At 54.5% G+C, this 14,752-nt stretch overlaps 5 protein-coding genes across 5 annotated transcripts; 3 read left to right on the top strand and 2 right to left on the bottom strand.

The window, feature by feature from the left end:
* Positions 1-220: 220 nt before the first annotated feature.
* Positions 221-2,004, bottom strand: ISF_00752 (Ferric reductase, NAD binding protein; the record flags this gene model as incomplete). The annotated part of the gene is made up of 3 exons (XM_018844359.1): positions 221-297; positions 359-1,842; positions 1,892-2,004. 3 exons carry the CDS (start codon positions 2,002-2,004, stop codon positions 221-223), a joined length of 1,674 nt encoding a protein of 557 aa, XP_018708809.1.
* A 3,391-nt stretch (positions 2,005-5,395) lies between these two features.
* On the top strand, positions 5,396-9,202 carry ISF_00751 (meiotically up-regulated protein; the record flags this gene model as incomplete). The annotated part of the gene is made up of 1 exon (XM_018844358.1): positions 5,396-9,202. The coding sequence occupies one exon, from the start codon at positions 5,396-5,398 to the stop codon at positions 9,200-9,202; it is 3,807 nt and encodes a 1,268-aa protein (XP_018708808.1).
* Positions 9,203-9,476: 274 nt separating this feature from the next.
* On the bottom strand, positions 9,477-10,166 carry ISF_00750 (Mpv17/PMP22; the record flags this gene model as incomplete). Its single annotated transcript, XM_018844357.1, has 3 exons — positions 9,477-9,820; positions 9,921-10,081; positions 10,144-10,166. 3 exons carry the CDS (start codon positions 10,164-10,166, stop codon positions 9,477-9,479), a joined length of 528 nt encoding a protein of 175 aa, XP_018708807.1.
* A 1,151-nt stretch (positions 10,167-11,317) lies between these two features.
* On the top strand, positions 11,318-12,210 carry ISF_00749 (hypothetical protein; the record flags this gene model as incomplete). Its single annotated transcript, XM_018844356.1, has 2 exons — positions 11,318-11,775; positions 11,862-12,210. 2 exons carry the CDS (start codon positions 11,318-11,320, stop codon positions 12,208-12,210), a joined length of 807 nt encoding a protein of 268 aa, XP_018708806.1.
* A 1,001-nt stretch (positions 12,211-13,211) lies between these two features.
* Positions 13,212-14,388, top strand: ISF_00748 (hypothetical protein; the record flags this gene model as incomplete). Its single annotated transcript, XM_018844355.1, has 2 exons — positions 13,212-13,551; positions 13,676-14,388. 2 exons carry the CDS (start codon positions 13,212-13,214, stop codon positions 14,386-14,388), a joined length of 1,053 nt encoding a protein of 350 aa, XP_018708805.1.
* Positions 14,389-14,752: the final 364 nt, after the last annotated feature.

Genomic DNA, 14,752 nt, shown 5'->3' with positions numbered 1-14,752 from the left:
GAGTGAGAGAACATGGATGCCGACAAGTTGCAGCAAAATGACATTGCTATTTCGTTCTTTTTTATATGAAAGAAATCCAAGCCCCAGGCCAATAAAATGCATACACGTGGTAAAAGTAAAAGGACAGGAACAAAACATGAACCCAGCACACCCGTTTCCTCGCAAAAAAGCAACCCAAGACTCCCGGTCTCTGTCAAATACTAGTATTTTGCGTGAACTCTTAAAAGTGTTCCTTCCAGAAGCGGAACTGGACTTCGCGGGCCGTAGCGCTCTTGCAAGCAGTCTTAATGTCACGAGCTAGAGATGGGTTGTTAGCAAAAAGGGCACGGTGTAATTCTACTGGGTGTCAAGTACGTACCAGCTGCAGACGGACCGCAAAAGTATACACCGACGGTGGTGCGCATGCTTCCCTCGAGGCCGTTCATGTATGAGCGGTCGAGGATACCGTCGCGCATCGTCGTGAAGAGGCGGCGGAAATCCGGACGGCCGAACTGTGTGCGGGCCTTCAACTCCGTGAGAGGATCGGTGTTGGCGCCGACACTGTTGAGGACAATGTTCTGCGTCGTGTCCATGTCAAGCTTCTGCGTCAAGTAGGTGTGAATCTTGAGGAACTCGACGCCGTTGCTGCCGGGCAGGCGAGCGGCCTCGTTGGACTGCTCTTCGAGCGAGGACAGTAGCGTTTGGAACCACTCGAAAGAGCCGGTGTCCTTGCAGACCCAGATGAACTCGACACGGCGCAGGCGAGTGGGCGGGTTGGGCGAGTTGCGCAGGTGCCAGATGTTCTTGAGGATCGAAGCCCACGGTGTGACGCCGATACCAGTACCAATGAGGACTGCGATTTCGTTCTCAAAGACGTCCTCGGCGGGCGCTCCGTAAGGGCCGTCGATGCGTAGGGCGGGCATCTGCTGGCCGTTTTGCAGAGCGACTTCGTACATTCCCATGGGGTCCACGCCGTCGTACAGCTTCGCCTGGGCATTACCGGCACCCAGAGCATCACCCAGGGCCTGGGTAAAATCACCGACCTGACGGACATGGATGGACACGTACGGGTCGAATGGGCACGAGGTGATGGTAAAAGGGTGCCACTGGTACTTGGAAATGGAAGGAATCTGGAGGAAGAGCCACTGACCAGCCTTGTACCGGAAGGAAGGCTTGGCAAACTGAATTTCGACGACATCGTACGGGTGGCGAACGACTCGGGTGATTTTGGTCTCGCGGCGTGCGCGAACCTCACGGTAAAGGCGCTCCAGAAGATAGAACCCGCCAGTCCAGAGCTCCCACCGCCATCCGAGATAACCGATGCAGTGTGTCCAGTACTCCTCACCCGCGAAAGGCGAGAAGGCGTCAACGGAGTCACGGACGAAGCAACCGGTTGTGTGCGTGTACAGCGCCAAGAAGAAGGGAATGAAAAGGTGATGCGTGTACCAAAATGTTTCGAAGGACTGCTGACGGATGCGCGAGTGGGCGGTCGTGTACATCAGCATCATGCAAAGCAGCATAATGTGGCCAGTGATGCCACCAGGCTGAGCGTAATGAATCTGAAGAGCCGAAACGGGTCGAATCTGAGTCTTCTCAACGTTGTAAAAGTTGACATAGTGGGCACCCGTGTGAAGAATGCTGAATAACAGGAGAGCGTATGCGAGTTGCCGATGCAGCCAGATATTTTCGTCGAGTGGCAGGAATCGAATCTTGGGACGGATCCATCGCATGATTGTGCGGCAAACCGGAAGGAGAATGAGCATTCCATCGACACTCAAGACGAGACCAGCACCACGGGAAATCCAGACCGAGAACTTGAGAGTGTTGAGACCAGCGAGTCGTATATCTGCGGCTTGCTTCCACCTAGTTTGCGTAAGCAGGAAGTTTGAGTGATTCAAGCCATGCAACTTACCAGCCATAGGCAAAGATGCCCCAATGAAAGGTCCAGAAAAGAACATGAAATGTGAGCTTTCTGGCCGTGAACTGCTTAAGAAGGAGCTCGCGGTAGCCTAATTGTCCAGCCATTTTGAGGACAGGGTTTAGTTGAGCATAAGGATGCGAACGAGTTTATTCATGTGTCGACCGGCGACGAGAGGTTGAAGCTGCCAAGTGTCCAAGGGTGTCGGCGATTGGCGCGTAAATGTAGGTCGTAACGTAAGAGAATGAAAGCTATCGTTCAAAGGCTGGAACAGGGAAGAAGAACGTAAACGTAATGGCGAATTAGATAATTAAAAGAAGGAATCGATCTGAGCCAGCAGGAGAAGGAAAGAACAGACACCGATGGCCCCAAGTCCAGGATGGATGAGTCGGAGAAAGGTGAGAAATGGGACGACAAGAAGGGAAGCGATATGGGCTGAATTAAGGTGATAAATGCCGGGGGAGAGGTGGGAGACTTGGGCTCAGAAACGGGGTAAGACCCCCGGAGCTGTCGCAGAGTAAAGAGAAACCCGATCCGGTGTTGCTGGTGCAGGACCAATGCTTCAATTCGTCCGGATAGGAAAACTTCCAAGAGTTTTGAAACCAAGGCTTCGGCGCCGGCTTGAACTGTCAGCAGCGGCACAGTCCCAGGCTTGCAGGAAGATACAGGGCGGTGGAAGCTCGAAGTTTTCGTCTCAGGAATTAAAATTGACTTAAGGCAAAACGAAAGCGTAGGGAACCGGATGACAGGTTGCGACGAAAGGAGCCGCAAACATGCGACGTTGAGTGTGAGAGGACCAGTTGAAGGTGGTGGGAGTAGGCGTTTCGAAGGTTCCTAGGGTGTTTTGAGATGGAAGCCAGTCGCCATGCAAGGGAAAGGCCGCAGAAAATCGGAATTCGGGGCGGATTCGAAGTCGAGGCGTATCGCAAGCGGATGGGCGGCGTGAGCAGAGTGTGATCTAAATATCTTGTAAAGAATAAAAAAGCACAAGACAGCCGTCGTGCGGCCTGGCAGCGACTTGTACTATCAAGTTGACGAACTCCAACGGTAGTGGGAGGAGGGGCCAGACCATCCCCCGCCGCGGCCAGGGCCAGCTAGTTAGTGGCATCCTGGGGCAGGAAATTGGCCAAAGAAGCACGGTTTCTGGAGAGACAATCGAGACAAACTAGCTCTCAGTGGCTGCAAAAATTTGGCACAAAGCGGGCCCGGCGCTTAGAGATTTGAATGTGGCCAACGAGCGACGGCTGAGGCTGCAGTGTGACGGAGCTAGTGTCTGGGTCGAGGATGGGGATTGGGGTGTGTGGGTTCGGCAGAGGAGGAATCACAAAAGACGGGCTTGCGACGGGAAGGATGGCGGTGGTGGTGGTGGTGATGATGATGATGATGATGTAAAATGAACTGAGGATAGGAAAGTGATGTTATCGAGAGTCTTGACGATGGGGTTTTTCATGAAGAGCTGAGCGTTTACTGGCAGCTGGCGACTTGGCGACTGCCAGCTGCCAGAGCGGTGCCTCTCCTCCATTAAACGTCTCCGTTTGCCTCGTTGCCTGCAACGGTCGCCAAGCTTCCAACCTACATACATACACACAGACTACCTGACTAAAGTGCTCACCAATTCTCGTTGCACTCAGCTGGTCTCTTTTCTTTCATCCTCATGATTCGACGCCCTCTTGGCTCTGCCTGACCCTACCTACCCTTGTTGATAGCGCCATCCCGTTTTCCTGCTTCCCACACCCGACATTGCTCCACGGGGCCTGTTTCAGCCCGTATCGGACGCCGCACCGAACATGCTCCCCTCCTACGCAGAATCCGTCTGATCATCCGTTCCTCAGTTCGCCTCCATCACCATCCGAAGACCGCAGCAATATATCTGGCGCCCGATCGTCCAAAGAATAGAGGCGCAGCGATTTACTGTGCCAGACATTCGACCCGGTCCTTTTGTCCTACCCGTCGGACTCTTGTGCACGATGTAGATTCGCACAGCATCCACGTGGCTTGTGGCCAAGAAGTTTGCGGCGGTCGCTGGGCGCTTAAAAGGGGGGCATCAACCAGAAAGGATTTGCCGACCGGAAAACATCGATGTGAAATGACAATGCCACCGCTAATAGAAGCGAGGGGGTAGTCGGATTCATCCTCTCCCCAGTCATCGACTTCCCCGAGACAGACGACGGGATCTCTCAATGCTATTCCCGTCCGCAGCTCGATTAGAAGAAACCACCTGCTTCAGGCATGGAATCAGGTAAACGAGCTCGTTGGCCGTCAGCCATTGATCGCGGTCGAAGTCTAAGTCTTTGCCCGACGTGGGACTGTCAACGATCTCCTGACGAGACCAAGACGTCGCCACATGCCTGTAGCACGACTGTGACGCATCTAGAGCTCGCGTACAAGGCAGGTGTATGATCCCATACCTAGACGAAAGCCAGCCGTGTCACCTTAACCAGCCACCTCTCAAAGGACAACTATCTGTACACGGCGATCTCTTCCCCTGGCGTGCAAAGTCCTCTGGCATAACCACAAACACGTTTCTGTCGCGTTGCGACGAGGAGGTGCAAGGATCATGTTTGCGTAGCAGGGGCTACGTTTGTTCAACGTTGTAGCAAGACGCCATCGCCGTCACGACCAAAGACGGAGGAAGCGTTGCCGTCGAACACCAGTGCTCGAGCGATCAACAGCATGAAGTCATTCATTGTATGAGTTGTAGTGCAACAATTCCCCAGGAGTGATTCACGGGGGCTGGGTGGAGGACAATCTGTGCATTACTAAGAAAAGCAAGGGAAGGTCTGCGCCACGGTCAGGTGGCTGGTTAGTGGCTTGTTGGCTGTCGGCAAAGAGAGGGCTGAACCTGTCCCCGCCGATCCGGAGGAGGTTGGCCGACGGCGACAACAGACAGGACTCCAAACTGATTGAACAAGAAGGAAAGTGAAAGGCAGTGCAGAATTAATTACCAGAGGAGCAGGCAAACTTGGTCCAAAATTATTTTAAATATGAAGAAAACAAATCATCTACTTCACTCAACGACAGCACCGCACAACCTTATCAGAGACACTCGCCGTTGACCGGCCGGTGTGGCTGTGCCGAGGCTACGCCAGCTTCATGACGTGCCAATGCGTGCCAAGCCAGTGCCCGGTCGCGTTTGGTGCAAGGTCAATTTTTGCACGGAAAACAAATCAAGCATGTATCGAAGATTCATGACCGATTTTCCTTGTAACAACTGGTAAAGCGTAGATTTTAGTTGCTGTAAAGTACGGATACTGTACTAATAATAAGCCTGGCAGTGAACGCCAACGCTCCGGCCCGTCAGCCCAAGCATCTTCCTCGTATCTATGTACATAGACACTAACAAAGTTAGCTGTGGATACACCTCGCCTGAGGGTACGTCACAACCATCTCCTCAACTGAGGCTCAGATCAACTACTTGGGCAGTCCTCACTTCAAATTTTCGCCTGAGCAACCTATCTCAGGTGTGCTCTTGCCTCCATCTCCAGATGACCACACAACATGTCCGGTACCACTGATGACGCGCGCCGCTATGAAGAACCATACAGCGGGCATAGACCAGTTCCGACAATCTCCAAATATCGCGAGGAACTGGCACTGCGACGACAGCAAGAAGCCATGCAGCATGACGGCGCACCGCCTCCCGATGAGGGCGTCTCCGAGTCGCGCCCCAGCCGCTTAACGCTGTCACCGGGCCCGCGCCCTTCGACGGCACTGAGCGTACCAAGCATAGCTCTCAGCGACAGTGCCAGTGGCAAGGGCAGATCCCGCAGCCGCAGCCGCAGCCGCAGCCGTGGCCGAGACGACGACGACAGACAGCATCTTCCGATGATCGATACATCACAGACTGATCCCGCACTGACCGACCCTCGCCGGCGCCGCAAGGACAAAGAGCGGCGCTGGCAGCGAGGCGAACGCGAAGTTACGGACCCTGTTACGCACCAGACGATCGTCATACAAGATTTCGACGACGACGCCCTCGATAACATAACGCTTAGCGACGCCGGGCGTACTTCCGTAGGCGACGAGCCTACCAGTGCCAAGAATGCGTCCGGCACGGTCGCCCCCGGCGGCGTAGCGGTTAACGGTGCGGCGCTTAGTCCAGGGAAGTACTCTGCACGAGACACTAAGAAGGCCCCTGGCCCGTCCGCGGAGTCAGCGTTATCAGGTTTAGCCACACTATCAAGGGGCGAGCCTACCGCCGCTAAGAAAGCCTTTAATCCGGCCCTCTATAAAGAGTTTCCTGTGCCTGATTTCGGGGGCCTACGAGACGAAATCGAACATATTAGCCGGCAAGGCGCAACCGTAGGCGTCTTCGGTGCCGCCATCATCCTCGTCGCCGCCTACGAGATATACAAGCTACTTCCTGCCTCGGCGAAACAGGGTAGCATCCCTTGGCTCCTGTTCTACGGCGGCTTCTTCTTGATGGCGTACCTTGCCATCTTTGTTCGCGACTTTAGCTCCAAGCAAACCAGACAACTGTTCGAAGACGAAATCTGGCATGCGCATCGCGAAAAGATGAAGACCGAGGCGAACGAGAGCACCCATGAGCGAACCGTGTGGCTCAACTCCGTGCTACGTACGTTGTGGCCCATTATTAATCCAGATCTATTTGCTAGCTTTACCGATATCCTCGAAGATGTCATGCAAGCCTCTATTCCCAAAATTGTTCGCATGGTGAGCATCGAAGATATCGGCCAAGGAAGCGAGCCAATACGTATTCTTGGTATCCGCTGGCTACCAAGCGGCGCCACATCAGAGACACTCCGCAAGAATGCTTCCGAGAAAGAGAGAAGGGGAACAGACCAAGCGAAAGACGCTGGTGATAGTAATCCTTTCGGCCCCCACGTCATGGACGATGAAGAAGGGTCCTTTGTCAATTTGGAAATTTCGTTTGCTTATCGAACCCGAGCCAGTTCGAGAATGGCCAAACACCGAAACAACGACTTACACCTGTTCGTGGCATTTTACCTGCCGGGAAACATCAAGATTCCTGTTTGGGTCAACCTACACGGCATTATCGGCACTATCCGCGCTCGACTTCAGCTTATTGCCGACCCTCCTTTCATTTCTCTTTGTACCGTGACGCTGATGGGCCAGCCGCGGGTAGCCATGAGCTGCGTGCCTCTGGTTCAGCGTGGCCTGAACATTATGGATGTCCCGTTGATTAGCAATTTCGTGCAGGCATCAGTCGACGCTGCTGTGGCACAGTATGTTGCGCCGAAGAGCCTAACCATTGATCTGCAAAAGATTCTGGTTGGCGAAGACTTCAAGAAAAACACTTTGGCAAAAGGCGTTCTGATGGTCACAATTAAACGAGGCTACGACTTCAAGATGGGCGACGCGGCCATCCCTTTCTTCAGAGAAGGTGGCTCGGACCCGTACGTCTCTGTCGGCTGGGCAAAATTTGGCAAGGTTGTTTGGAGCAGCCGCATCATGTTCAAGGAAATGTCTCCTTGTTGGGACGAAACATGCTTCGTCCTGGTAACGCCGGAAGAACTGAATATTGACGAGCGTCTCCGCGTCCAGCTTTGGGACTCCGACCGATTTACGGCCGATGATGACCTGGGCCGTATCGAAGTAAGCCTGAAGGAAATCATGGAGAACCCAGAGTCAAATGGCAAGATGTTCCATCGTGCGGACGGTTTTCGAGCTCTCAAGTCGGGAGATAATATGCCAGGCAAGCTAGAATGGAGCGTCGGGTACTTTTCCAAAACGAAGATCCTCGACGGCCAGTTCAAGCTCCAAACGCGGGATCCGCGTGTTCGTAACATGGAGCAGCTAAAGAAAAAGGTTGAGCGCACCTGCGAGCGGAAGCTACGCGAAGCCATGCTCAAAGACACTACACTGGAGCGCCATGAGGAGGATATGGAGAAGAAACGCGTGCTCGAGTTCAAGATCGAGCACGACGAGATGATCATCTCAGCACCACCACCGGAGGACTATCCGAGTGGCCTTCTTAGCATTCAGATTCATAACCTGACTGGTCTCGAAATCAAGAAGCTCAGCAAAGAGACCAAGTCCAGGTTTGGCAGTGCCAGCGATGATGAAGAGGAGACCGGAGAAGGCCTTCCCTCTTCGTACTGTACCATCGTTATTAACCATCGCAAAACGTTCAAGTCTCGCGTGAAGCCGCAAAATAGCAAGCCTTTCTTCAACGCGGGATGTGAACGCTTCATCCGGGATTGGCGTGACTGCGAGGTCTATGTCTCCGTTCGCGACGCTCGACTTCACGAAGATGATCCTTTGCTAGGTATTGTGCATCTGCCACTTGCCCAGGTCTTCCGGCAACGCTCACAGGTCATGGGATGGTGGCCTATTTCCGGAGGCATCGGTAACGGCCGTATCCGCATCTCTCTCGTGTGGCGAAGCGTATCACTCCAAGCGCCTCGAAATTTGTTAGGCTGGCAGTACGGCACCCTGGATATTCGCCACAAGGCCATTGGCACGGACGTACCGGAAGTGTTGCGCGGTTGCAAGCTCCGTTTCCAGTCGAATATCAGCACCGGGAAGATGTATCCATCTGCTATGGAAGATGGTCATGCCGTTTGGGCGACGAAATCGAGCAAGCATGTCGCTCTAGCGCTGCACCAGCGATATAGCAGCTGTTTCTCTATTACGTTCGTTGATGGCCGACGTCTCCTAGGTGAGAGTATCGCTGCATTTTGCGTACTCTGGCTTAAGGATATTCCCGATGAGGAGGAGCAGGAGATTGACCTCACAATTTGGAAAGGCGACTACAAACGTGCCATTTCTAACTGCCTAGAGACGTGTGGCGAGAAGATGGGCACCCTGAAGCTGCGCCTGACACTATGGGCAGGCATGGGAAGCGCACACACAAGCTGGGCCAACGGCAGCGAGCATTTGCGGCAGGTGGTGGAAGTCATCGACACCGCGCGCGATATCCTCCAGACAGACTTGGAGAAGGATGCCGGCATCGTGGATGCGGACAATGCCGGCGTCGACGCAGATTCGTCAGACGACGAGGGGGCAGACAACGACTCGGAGAATGACGACGCCAAAAGCCAGCACCGCCGCCATGGGCGCAAGGAGAGCTCGGGAAAGGACGCGGTGCCGGACGCGGTGCCGGACGGCAGCGTCTCGGATAAGCAGAGCATGCTGGACCAGGTGCGCGACTATAAGAAGAAGGCAAAGACACTGCACCGTCAGCACCGGGGCATCATGCAGTGGAAGATTCCGCGCACGGCTAAGTGGGTGAAGAATAAGTTTGGTAGAGTGGAGGATGGGGTGTCGGGTATCTTTGCGCATGAGGTGAAGCAAAAGGCCGACATTGAGACGGAAGTATAGTAGAGAATACGAAGATGTTGTGGATGCTGCAATAATGTATACACTAACGATGACGATGATGATGATGATATGACGATAAATTGTGTACGGTGCCAAAAGTGCAGAGACGAAGCAAACCAAATACAGAATCGATGATATGAGCACTCTAACATTCCGAGTCTATATGCTTCTATTATTACAATAAATAGTCTATTGTTTGCGGGCGCCTCCAACGCACGGCTTGTTTGCTCCCCTGCTGAAATTTATGAGAGTGAAAAGATTGGGCGCAAAAGGATTACTTGCTGTTGACCCAGCTCAAGTAGCTGTTCCAGCCGATGGAGATGATGTTGGCAAAGAGCACGCGGTACTGGAGCGGGAGGAAGGCAAAGTTGATGGTCTGGACAAAGGGCCAGACCATCCAGTTGGTGCGGAGGGCGGGCCACCAGGTCTTCTCGAGGCGCTCGGAGGCTGAGGCGCCCTCCATGGTGGCCATGCTGCTGAGGAAGACGCCGATCATGGTGGGTGCGAAGACGGACTGGTCGACGCAGACGCGGGCGAGGGTCTCGACGCGCTTGTTGGTGAAGGTGACGCGGCGGGCGAGGAAGTTGAACCAGGTGGTGGCGGCAGGTCCAAAGACGACTGTTTGTGTGACATGTTAGCTTTTGCCCCCTCTTTTTGCATCCCGTTGCTTCCTGGGCCAGCGGACGGTGATATCATAACAGAGGACAGACAAACTTACCACCTCCGTACAGAGCCATGCGGCCAGTGCGGGCAAAGTCGTGCTTTTCCAGGCCGCGCTGGTCAACGAGCTGCTGGGCGGTAATGTCACCGGTGGCGAATAGCACAGCGGTGGTGATGCTTTGTGTGAGAAGAGGCCGCGCGGCGAGGCGGGCGTTGTACCTGTGAGAGAAAGGTCTGCGTGAGCCCGTGGTCAGGAGGGCAGGGAGGAAGGGGTGACATACCATCGGAGAAGTGAGACAACCATGGTGAATGTGAATTTATGTGTAAGGGAAAGGGGAGAAGAAGAAGAGGCTGTTGTTTGATAGGAGAAGGAGAATCGTGGCCGCGCAAATGGGTTGGTTGGGGAGGCGATATCGGCGGAGAGAGAGGACGATGAAGTGAATGGAGTGGGAGAAAAGAAGGGACAACAAGGTGAGTCGGAGGCGCAACGATGGCAATGAGAGGCGAGTACGCTGGGTAACGGAAATGCCACAAAGGAGAAATTGAAGAGAAGATGATGTTGAATGTTCAATGACAGGAAGGATGAGAGAGGAAAGCACCCGATAGACAAGTTGAGGCAGCGTTTTGACCCTGTTTCGGCATTCTTTCCCAGGTCCGCCAGACATCCCCATATTAAAAATTTCCAAGCCTGGGGCCGCTAACAGAAGGGTGTTGGCTGCTGACTGAGTGTGGAGGGAGGGCTTGGGGTCAGCACGGCAAAGAAGTAGATGGGAAAATATTCAGAAATTTAAAACAGAAATTTTAACTGTATGGTAATTTTCTGTATCATTTCCTGCCATTTTCCTAAACGTTTCTAGCTACGTAACTGAAGCTCAGGCACCAACCATCCCAACTCCCGATCTGGTAGCTCCGCCTCCACCAGCAAGCGGCAATCGCCAGAATCTTAATCTTGGGGCCAACAACAACCCGCATCACATCACTGGCTGGGATTGCCTAAAATGGACTCCCGGAAAAAAAAGCTTGCTGCCACAACACCTTGTTCCTGAATAGTAATAACTTTTGCCTTTTTTTCTATCCCCAGAATTTTGAACAGGTATTGCCCCTGGACCCTGGTGCCTGAGGAGTAGCTCGGGACAACCCATGCGCAAACAAACAAAACAAAGCCACCACTCACGGCCAGGGGCAGCCATGCGTGGCCCTGGCTCTTGCCGCCTCCCCTGGCCACGAGAGACTCGCTCGAGGAAGCTAGCAAGTAGCAACTACCTGACTGACCCGCCAGGTAGCATGCCACGGATTTCTTGACTCGTCCTAGAAGCAGGATCGACGGTGGATTGTCCTGGCTCGCCTCTTTCATCATCCCGCCGCGCATACACTGCATATCGCCATCGCATATTAACTCCATCCCCAGCGAGCAAAAATTGATACACGTACGCCGATAATCACACGCCGCTCGCCATGACCGGCGCCAACAGCTGGGCGTCCCTCGAGGCGCGCTATGGCAAGCTCTTCCGGACGCTCACCTGGATCGCCTTCATCCCGGCCCTCCCCATGCTGCTCGCCCACGGCTTCATGTCCAAGCACCTCGTGCCCGTGGCCGGCCTTATCCCCCAGTCTCTCTCCACCGTCGCGGGAATATGGCTCCTCCGCCGCAAGAGCAAAGAGCGCTCTGACGCTGACGGCGAAGACGGTCGCGGTGGCATCATGGACGCCGTCGAAGGCGCCGTCGAGGAGGGCATTCACGAGGTCGATTCCCTTAGCGAGACGCTCACCCACCCGTTTCTCGTATTCGCCTTTGACATTGCTATCGCCACGGCCATTATGGTTGTCCTGGTCTACACGTGGAGGTCCTCGAGCAACTCGGCTGCGCTCAGTATGCTGGCCGCCTATGCCACCATTCCCCTCATGTTGAGCTTGTAAGTTGCAAAAAGGGAGCGACCAAAACAGCGTCGTTGACAACGCTCTGGCGGCTAACCAAAACCCTTCTCTTCCCCCCGGGCAGCATATCGCATGTTGCCCTCGCCTTTGCCGCGCTCTGGGACGGCCTCGCCATCCACGGTCACATAAAATGGGCCGCCTCGCGCGCCATCGACTCGGACTGCCCCAACTGCAGCCACGGCCTTTGGCCCGAACGACCCACGATGCCCTGGTCGCGCTTCTTCCAGAAGAAGAGTTCGTCGTCCTATGCCCCGGTCTTTACCGACGGCGCACAGTCATATCACTCGGAAGACGAAGACGACCATGGCATTCCCGGCTACCCTATCGAGCCTGAGACCATCGACGTTCGGCCCAAGAAGATTAGCAAAAAGGCGCTGACGCCTGTTGACGAGACTTCGGCTTTGTTGGAGTAAAGATGCCCGAGTACACCAACTCCAATGTCAACTATACCCCGGGAGCCATTGTTTGAAATGAGACTGCTTCGTTCACGATACCCCACTGATCTTGTCTTTGTGCTGAGTTTTCGAATACCCCTTGTTTTCTGAGTTCGAATGTCGTTCAATTTGCCGTCTCTTCTCTAAAAAATCCTAAAACCTACAGCTGTTTACAACCTACATGGTTAGAATCATGGGTTATAGTATCATTAGTGGAAATGCAAATTTGTCCTCGTGTCACTTTTTTATGCGGTGACCCTCGCAGCAAGACTGCAGCTGAACTCGTAGTTTCTAATCCCAGGCTGGAGAACCCATCCCATCAACACCTGATCCTCGGAATTTGCAGCATCCCGCTGAGCGAGCCCAGGGTTAGGGTGCTTCTGCTAGTCCAGTATTCTGTCACCCTACAGTATTCGGCCAGCGCTAATGTCCACGGTGATTGAGATACGTAGCCGGGACATGTTGGCGTTGCCTGGGCTATGAAGTTGTAAAAATCCAAGACAACTGTAAAAAGAGAAAAGAGGAAGGCAAATATCATTCTGAATGGAAAAAAAGCATGATTCAGCTCCGTTTGATCTCATCCCTCATTTATCAGTACCCTTGCATTCAAGAATTCTTCCCTTATCTTCAAGTCGTCTTCAGCTTCCCGGGTAGCTGTGTACGTATCAGGCCAGGTGACCTTCAACGTTGGCGGCTAATTTGTTGGCCCACTGTCGATCGCTGCCTTAGGCCACCCCCTCACCCGACTTTTCGACCGCAGCCAGTTGCACCAGCCTTTCTGTGACTGATAACCCATCGATCGATTTTGTCCTCGTTTTCGATACAAGACTGCCACAAATCGCATCGCGCCGCCATCGAGATCTCTACTGACGCAGATTCCTGAGATCACCCCCTCCCTCCTCGTCATTCCCTACGCCACCACCTCGATCCCGACCGCCGCTTTTGATCTTTGAGTCTACCTACCTACGACTCCCGTCGCCATGTTGCCGTCCTCGGTGCGTCGCGTCGTCTCCTCGGCGCCACCGGCGGCTGCTGGCCTCGCAGCGGCTGCGGCTCCCAGGGCCGCTGCGGCTGCCTGTGCCTCGATCCCCGTCGTCATGCGCGGCCACCAGCGTCGCTTCTCCTCGTCCAAGCCCTCGCGCTCCGACAACGGCTCCAGCGAGTTCTCGGCCGGCCAGTCTGTCCCCGCCTCTTCATCACGCCCTGATGGCAAAGCCACGGGCGACAAGAGGAAACGAAAGAGCAAGGAGGCGTCAGCCCGCGATGCCTCTTTCAAGAAGCTGCCAAGCGTTCCTGCCACGCACCACATGTCCCACGAAGGTACGCCGCGAAAGATGCGAGTGCCGGAAAGCACATGAGTGAAGCCACATTGTTCTACTCTCCAAATTCGGCACCCGCTCATCCGTATCTATGTGCGTAGTCTTTTATACTGACTGATGACTAGCCCTCGGCCTCTCGAGCTTCTTCTCGCTTCACCGCCCCATCTCCATCACGCAGACGATGCCGCGAACCGTTACCGACGAGCACTTTGCCTCCATTTTTGCGGCTCGCTCCAAGGCTAGCCGCATCTCCGAGACCATGTCGACCCTGTCCGACACCATCGACCAGCTCGAGGGCCCCATGGCCCAGATGACGATCGGCGGCCAGGAGGAGCAGTTGCAAAACGGCATGCAGCGCCTCGAGGTCCGCAACGCCGACGGCTCCGAATCTAGCGTCTACTTGCAGGTCGACACCATGTCGGGCGACTTCCTGCCCTTTCGCCCGCCGCCCCTCCCGCAGGCCCAGCCCGCCGGCGCCGAGGGCGAGACGAGCGGCGTGGCTGCTGCGGCCGACGCCGAGGCGGCTGCGGCCGAGGAGAACCCCCAGCACCGCGTCTACAAGGCCATGTTCACCATTGAGGAGTCCACCGAGGCCGACGGCCAGATCCGCATCGTTGCCCACAGCCCCCGCATCGTCAACGAGAACCAGCCGCGCAGCTTCGTTGAGCGGCTCGCCCAGCGCCAGCTGCGCTTCGACGAGGCCCGCGCCCGCCGCGCCGGCGAGACCATGGAGGCCATCAGCGTCAAGCGCCAGCGCAAGCTCAAAATGAAGAAGCACAAGTACAAGAAGTTTATGAAGCGAACGAGAAACTTGCGCCGCAAGCTTGACCGCACGTAAAGGCGACCCGGAGGCTACATCATACTCCGAGCGTGTATATTAGATTCATATTTTCCCTTTGTTAATATCTTTTTTGCCCCTCTCACATTGCCACCGGGCCGGGGCTGATTTACGAAGTGGTGTGCTTGGTGTGACAGTCTTGACTGCACTGCACCATGCACGCTGCCAAGGGCTGTTTTCGATTGTTTATTTTCACAGTGCGCTACATCATCCATAGACATTGCAATAGCACTTCGGCAGTATAGAAACGATTTCAAACTACCGAGTAGTCCTTTTGTGCACGTCTAAACGCATAGTGACTCTGTAAATATTCAGTTCTAGGTTTCTCTGGTGTGGTGGTTATATCGTTAGTACACCACTGTTG

The sequence above is a fragment of the Cordyceps fumosorosea genome, assembly GCF_001636725.1.
Source record: "Cordyceps fumosorosea ARSEF 2679 chromosome Unknown scaffold_1, whole genome shotgun sequence".
Taxonomy (NCBI): Eukaryota; Fungi; Ascomycota; class Sordariomycetes; order Hypocreales; family Cordycipitaceae; genus Cordyceps; species Cordyceps fumosorosea.
The sequence above is the reverse complement of the archived record's forward strand: the minus strand, read 5'-3'. Positions and strand labels throughout refer to the sequence as shown.